The sequence below is a fragment of the Salvia hispanica genome, chromosome 6, assembly GCF_023119035.1.
Source record: "Salvia hispanica cultivar TCC Black 2014 chromosome 6, UniMelb_Shisp_WGS_1.0, whole genome shotgun sequence".
NCBI lineage: Eukaryota > Viridiplantae > Streptophyta > Magnoliopsida > Lamiales > Lamiaceae > Salvia > Salvia hispanica.
This window is the reverse complement of record NC_062970.1, coordinates 43,442,024-43,449,158: the sequence shown is the minus strand read 5'-3', so window position 1 is coordinate 43,449,158 and position 7,135 is coordinate 43,442,024. Positions and strand designations below refer to the sequence as shown.

At 38.6% G+C, this 7,135-nt stretch overlaps 1 protein-coding gene across 11 annotated transcripts; it reads left to right on the top strand.

The window, feature by feature from the left end:
* Window positions 1-3,226: 3,226 nt before the first annotated feature.
* Window positions 3,227-6,898, top strand: LOC125193695 (disease resistance protein RPH8A-like). 11 transcript variants are annotated; one of them, XR_007171612.1, is made up of 4 exons: window positions 3,227-3,467; window positions 3,996-5,414; window positions 6,047-6,153; window positions 6,248-6,898. XR_007171612.1 is itself a non-coding variant. In XM_048091545.1 (4 exons), the coding sequence occupies exons 2-4, from the start codon at window positions 4,741-4,743 to the stop codon at window positions 6,298-6,300; spliced, it is 777 nt and encodes a 258-aa protein (XP_047947502.1). In that variant the 5' UTR covers window positions 3,227-3,467; window positions 3,996-4,740; the 3' UTR covers window positions 6,301-6,898. The 11 variants fall into 11 exon arrangements, 9 of the variants coding, with proteins under 9 accessions (XP_047947502.1, XP_047947508.1, XP_047947505.1 ...); XM_048091545.1 differs by having other exon boundaries at window positions 6,104-6,153; XM_048091551.1 differs by having other exon boundaries at window positions 6,104-6,153; window positions 6,231-6,898.
* Window positions 6,899-7,135: the final 237 nt, after the last annotated feature.

Below are 7,135 nucleotides of genomic sequence, written 5' to 3'. Positions count from 1 at the left end.
CTCACGGAGGATTTGGAATACATTATCCAAGTGTTGTAGATGATCCTCCCAACTTTTACTATAAATTAGTATATCATCAAAAAACACTAGAACGAACTTTCGAAGGTACTTACGAAATATTTCATTCATTGCCGATTGGAAGGTTGATGGCGCATTACACAACCCAAAAGGCATGACCAAAAACTCATAATGACCATTATGTACACGAAATGCCGTTTTTGAAATATCTCCGGTATCTATCCTGATTTGGTGATACCCTGCCCTCGAGTCCATTTTACTAAAAAACTTTGCAACGTTGAGTTCGTCAAGCATATCTTCAACGGTGGGTATGGGGAAACGATCTTTCACAGTGACGTCGTTGAGAGCCCGATAATCCACGCAAAAATGCCATGATCCATCTTTTTTCTTTACTAACAACACCGGCGATGAGAATGGACTAACACTTGGTCGAATTAATCCACTTTTCAACATTTCCTTCACTTGTCTTTCGATTTCATCTTTTTGATAGTGCGCATACCTATAGGGCGCTACGTTAACCACAACATTTTCATCCTTAAAGGTGATTCTGTGATCGTAGGTTCTGGGTGGGGATAGCCCCTTTGGCTCACTCATCACGTCATCAAACTGGTTCAGTATTCTTTGTATGTCTGTGTGTACCTCCTCTAAGGTGGACTTTGTCTCTGTCTCTGTCTCTGAAGATTTCATAAGCACAAACACTGATGTCTCATTACTCAGCTCTTTGGTTAATTAATCCCACTCAATGGACTTGGCCTTTGGCGAAGGAGAAAATCCTCTAAGGATGTGCTCACATCCTTCTTGCTCAAAGTTCATTGTCATGGTCCGATAATCCGTCAACACTGGTCCAAGACTTTCCAACCAAGGTAATCCCAACACTACATCGAGGTAACATACATTTAACCTATATAGTGTAGTTTGGAAAGTAATACCTTGAATCGTTATATTCACGGCTTTGAATCGGAGACTACATGGAATCTTGTCTCCATTGGCTACTCGAACATATATTGGAGGAATATGAACCACACTTAGTCGAAGATCTTCTGCACGTTGCGGGTGAATAAAATTCAGGCTTGACCCAATTGTCGACTAGCAACTGAATTGTTTCATCCTTGATGCTGCCAACCATTCTCATTGACTTCCCTCTACTTTCACCCATGAGTGCATTCAATGAGATTGTAGGTTCTCCATTCTCGACCTCCTCGTCATATATTGGGCTTGAAACTTCTTCTTCGTTTCCACTTTCAATAAGGAAAGCTTGTGTAAGTCTGCACTTGTGGCCTCGTGAAAAAGGCTCATCACAATTGAAGCACTCATTTTTTTCTCGTTTTGCTTGCATCTCTGCCCACGTTAATCGCTTTGTTGGGACTGAATTTGCTATATTTGAGGGTCGGCTTGATGAACTCATATGAGCTGCTGGTGTGGAGTTTGTCATTCTCTGTTGAGTTTTGACATGCAAGCCTCATGCTCGTCGAGTCTTAGCTTGCTCGTCAGCATGCCTAGCTAATTCGTTAGCTTGTTCTAACGTTTGGGGTCGAAAGAACCGTATTTCTTTAGCAAGGTCGTCTCGGACTCCAGCCATAAAGGCCCCTAGTAGCGCCTTGTCCTTCCAATGTGGTACACAATTAACCAATCGCTCAAATTCAATGAGATAAGAACGGAAACTACCGGTTTGTTTGAGCCTAACAATGGCTTCATCAGCTTCTTCAAGTTTTGTTGTACTGAATCTTTGTAGCAAGCCTTTCTCGAACATGGACCAGGTAATTCAAGTGTGGCGTGCACTGAACCATTGCCACCACTGATTCGCTTCACCGTCGAGATGATAAGAGGCCCACTGAACCCATTTCTTTGCAGGAGTATCTTGGGCACGGTAGTATTGACGCGCTCTATTTAACCACACACGCGGGTCGTCAGTGCCATTGAACTTGGAGAAGTCCATGCGAATAGGATTCTTTTTTACTTCTTTTTTGAACTTTCATCAGATTCAGAATTTTCATCCTCCCATTCGTCTTCTTCTTCATAATCTTCTCCTAAAGATGAAAATGGGTTTCGATAGTCTGCCTTTGTTTCTTTCTTCCTTTCCTTTTTTCTTCTCAAAATTGTCCGCATTTCTTCCATTCCCTCGAACATTGTTTGAACCATCTCTCGTAATTCTGTCATGGATGCTTCAAGTGATTCAAATCTAGCTCGCGTCGCTGCCATAGTTGAGACAGATAAGTTTAATTTTTTCCCAAGTTACTATCATAACGAGACTCTTGATACCAATTGTTGAGACCGAAAGGCTTCAGTGTGATTAATTGAAATATGCAAGACAAGTTTAGCCTTAATAGCTACATTCTTTTATATATATATTACTGATATCCTATAATAATATACAAGGGCTCATTTTATAATGTTCCAGGAGTCACGTATGAAATGACACGACTCTTAACATAGACACCTATTGAAATGAAAAGACACCTCTTCATGAAAGAACACCTCTCTTGACTAAGACACTATTAACATGAATAGATATGACTGTTCATTACGTAAGTTTCCGTGGAGGCCTTCTCTCTCTTGTGCTCCTACGGATTAGTACAGACTCATCATTTAACAAGAGAACTGGTCTTCAAATTGAACAAGCAGTAATTCTACAATGTATACTTCTATGAAGTGTCTACCACTTGTCTTCCAAATTGAACAATCAATATGATTGATTTAATCATGTCCAATAGCATTTGAAATACACTGATTGCAACCTTGTTTTCATAATATAGTATTTGACATGTGGAAAAAAAATCATTTTCAGTCAACAATTTTCAAAATCACAATATTTCAGCTAAGTCATTCTTCCATTCCTCTAGATTATGCTTTTGCAAATGAGAGAACAATCACTTGCTATTTCTCGTTTGTTTATTAAGTAACAAGATTTCCACCAAGCTAAAAAAACTGGCTGCGGATCTCTTCTTCATTGGGCTGTCACTAAATTAAGTTGAGAATTCAGTGGCTGTAAATTAAGTAAAAAAAAAGATAAAGCTAGATCATAAAAAAGTCCTAAATTTAAAACTACAAAAATGAAATAAACTAATTCCCTGCCTTAGAGTCTACTTATTGGGCTTTATATCTAATCAATAAAGCTAAACTGTGGCCCAAAACATTGAAGGAGACTGGCCCATAAAAGTGAAGTCCACTTGAATGAATAAAAACTTGTCCTCCTCTGAAGAGAAGACGCCGCCGCTGGTTGGGATGGGGCAGGGCGCCGCCGGCAGCCGATGGAAAACGATTCACGGCTGAGCAGATTCAATTCTACTGTGTAATATTATTGTGTGTTCTAATTCTCACGATTTTTACAGCTCTGATCATCGAGTAGAACTGTAGAAGGAAATAGCTGCCTCAAATTCAAATTCTCAATGTTGTTTCTAAGTGGCGCAACCATCCTCTTCTCACCATCTACAAATTGAATATTGCAGAAAGTAAGTGTTTACATTTTTTTTTGACGGATTTTTTTATTAAAACAACGCGTAATTTATCATTTTATGTCGTGTATTTTCATAATTTCATACACCTACTATCTATTATCATTCTTTGTTCTAGTATTGAGTTATGTGGATGCTTTCTCTAAAAAAGTAGAGAAGTAGAGATTCACTGATTAAGAAAATGAAATGTGAAGACTTGATATTGGAAGATTTTCAGATTTAGTTTTCACTTCCAATTGGAGAATTTCATATACAGCCGTTGTGAAAACGATTTGTTTGAAGAATTTTGAGAAGAAATATACAGCCGTTGTGAAAACGGACATAATTCTCCAAGACTCCCACTAATCATGTTCAATAGAAAACGAAGAAAAGTTGTCTTGTCACCTAGTTAATTTTGTTATGTTTAATTATGTGGCAGCTGCTTTTTTTTGCTACTCTCTTGTTTCTTTGATTCCTTCTTTATCCCCTTTTCTTCACATCTTGCATTGACCAAACAATCAAAGCTTGTAATTGTTGCAATGGCAGAGGCAGTGGCGTCAATTGCTCTGGAAACCATCCACGATTTGCTACTGGAAGAGGGAAAGTTTTTAGCTGGTGTGGCCGATCAAGTCAAGGAGCTCGAATGGCAGCTTAACGAGATGAAGTGTTTTCTCGAAGACGCTGATAAAAGATGACATGAAAGCAGAACAATCTCCAATTGGATCTCAGAGACCAGAGACCTCGTCTGTAGATCCGAATCCGCCATTGAAAGACACACAGCTTATCAAGTTTCTTCAAGGAGAGGAGGCCTCACACAGTTCGTCCGCAGATATTCCTGCATTCTGACAGATTGCAACTCACTCCCTCAATTAGGCTCCGAGATTTCACAAATTACATCAAGTCTGGAGAGGATAAGCAAGGATATGCAAGAAAACGGCATAAAAAGAAGCATAATCATCAATCCAAATGGAGAGGGGGAAAGACACAGAGGATCGGATTATTTCAGTGTGGGGAATGGGAGGGTCAGGCAAGACTGCCATTGTCAAGAAGCTCTACAACGAGACGACCACCTTTGATCTCTCAGCGTGGGTTTGCATTAGTCAACGATGCGAGAGTCGATTAGTTTGGGAGGATGTTCTGAGGCAACTAGAGAATCAGAAGAAGAAGAATATTATTTCAAGTGTGAACGGTGAGCCACGAATAAAGGGGAAGGTTTCAAGTCTGAGCATCTCAGAGTTGATTGAGAGACTATGTGAGTTACAAAGAGAGAAGCGATGTCTCATAGTTTTGGATGATGGACAAAATGAAGAATCTCCGATATTTTGTAGAAAGAATACTCGATGAAGTAAGCTTGACAGTTATAATGAATGCCATTACAAACTGGAACAAGATAGTGGATTGTCAGGTTTCTATAGAAGCTAGTTGCGATTTAACAAGTGAGCAAACTCTGGAGAAGGCTTTCACATGTCCCAATCTTCATGCATTGGTGACTTGGTCCAAGTTAGGGAAGGCGCTACCAGAGTGCTGGAGTAACTTGGTGAGTTCGAAACTTAGGTTTTTGGATCTATTTGAATCCAAGATTGAGGATGATCCAATGAGTACACTAGGAAAGCTTCCTTACTTGATAAGATTGCGACTATATTGGGAATCATTTGTTGAGGATGATCCAATGACGTGTACAGAAAACAGTGTTCTTCGCCTCAAGAGGCTAACTTTAAGAGGTTTGCCAAAGTTGAGGGAGTGGAGAGTGGAGGGAGGAGCCATGCCCCTTCTCTCTCTATTAAGGATCGCAGAGTGTTCTTCTTTGGAGATGGTCCCAGAGGGATTGAGTAGCATTTCTACCCTTCAGACACTCGTAATTGAAGGAATGCCAGAATTGAGTGAAAGGTTATCACCATCTCGACAGGATTTCCACAAAGTTCGCCATGTCCCTTCAATTCTTATCGAGGACCACTCTTCACCCAGGTATCTCATTTCTCACATTTTCATTCTTCAGTTTTGGCTTGTTTTCCTTAGTTGCAAAAAATCGTAACAAATGAGTGAGAGGAAAAAGATTGATTTTTGTATAATCATATTTTGGTGGTCCTCATTGCTTTTATCTCATGTTCTTTATGGTGGAAAATATGAAAAAGTGAGCTAAAAATACTAGTATTGCGTTAATATTACATGATAATGTTACTCCTCCTATTATGTAGTAGGAGTACTATTAAAGTGATAAAAGGGAAAATGAGCTTCCCTGGAAAAGTTTCTGTTATGTTCAGGGATAATTATCCATCCAATAGAACTTGTGAAAAGAGAGTGAAAGTATACGTATATTCCATCATATTCCATCAAAAGTAGTATTTGATTCATATTTTATATTGATTTATTTGTTAATTCTTTTATCCTGTTAAGTTAGGGATATTTATTATTATAACTCTTTGAAAAAAAATCCATAAATCTAAAACACATCTTTATCTCATTCTGCTATTTTTCTTGCCTTCAATTCACAACCATCGTATCTCAGAAAATATTGAAACTGTGGTCTGTATTTGCGCACTTATATTTCTATAAAGTTTAATTTTTAAAGTACTACTTTTATAAGTGTTTGTTATAAGTGCTCCGAGATAAAACAAAGTACCTTCTGGCTGAGGTATTTGAAACCTGAACTTCAGACTTTGGATTATTAAGGAATTGTTCTACTGGACCCCAGCTATAAGGAAAAGTAAGTGATGCGAATCAAATTGTATATTTTTATTCTCATAACTCTACATGATTTATGTAATTTGATGCTTGCAAAAGTATATTTTATGGTGTAGGAAGAGGAATTAATGGTGAAACGAAACGTGGAATGAAGCTTGGATGTCATTGAAAAAGTTGTGCAAAATGCCCAACTTGACAGACTGCCCAAGTTGGCAGACTGCCCATGTTGGCAGACTGCCCAAGTTGACAGACTGCCCAGTCTGCGTCATGAGTTCAGAAACCTCTCAAAATGAGGCACCCGGCCGGGTGAATTTTATGCCTAATAATTATACCCGGCCGGGTACGATGTTCAGAACACGAAAATTCCAGAGAGCCCTCAAAATTGGCCACCCGGCCGGGTGAATTTAATGCCCAATAATCCACCCGGCCGGGTACGAAGACGAATTAACCTCCAAATTCAGTTTTCATATAGTTTGGAGGCGGTTTTTGAGAGAGGGAGGAGACATTCTTGGAAGAGAGAAAAGAGGAGTGGAGACTTGGAGAAGATAGTGTTGAAAGGAAAAGTGACGTGTTGCTATTGAAGACCAATTGAGAGAATTTTTCAAGTCAAACCTGCTATTTCTTCAAAGTTCCATGGTTCAAAGGATTTTTCTTCCATCTCTTGTTTCTCCTAGTTTGATTATGAGTGGCTAAAAATCTTGTGTTGCTCCAAACATGTAAATGGATAATTTGTTCGTGTGATTTATGCTATGTTCTTCTTTATCTTATGTTCGTCTTTATCACAATTCTAGTGCTTGAATCTATTACTTTTGATGCATCATTTGTAGTAGATATTAATTCTTATTTAAATGTCTCTTTAACTTTGAATAAGATGGATCTTTGTGGTAATGAATTATCAATTAGAATTGTTTAGATGATAATTTGATAATGGATTTCATGAGCTAATAGTAATTGATCTTTGATTCTCGCGCATCCGTAGGATTCTTAGATTAATGAAAGCTAGT

Coding starts and splice junctions, on each gene's coding strand:
- LOC125193695 (XM_048091545.1), top strand. CDS start 4,741: ATGATGGACAAAATGAAGAATCTCCGATATTTTGTAGAAAGAATACTC. Junction 5,415..6,103: donor GAGGACCACTCTTCACCCAG/GTATCTCATTTC, acceptor CCTGAACTTCAG/ACTTTGGATTATTAAGGAAT. Junction 6,154..6,247: donor GACCCCAGCTATAAGGAAAA/GTAAGTGATGCG, acceptor TTTATGGTGTAG/GAAGAGGAATTAATGGTGAA.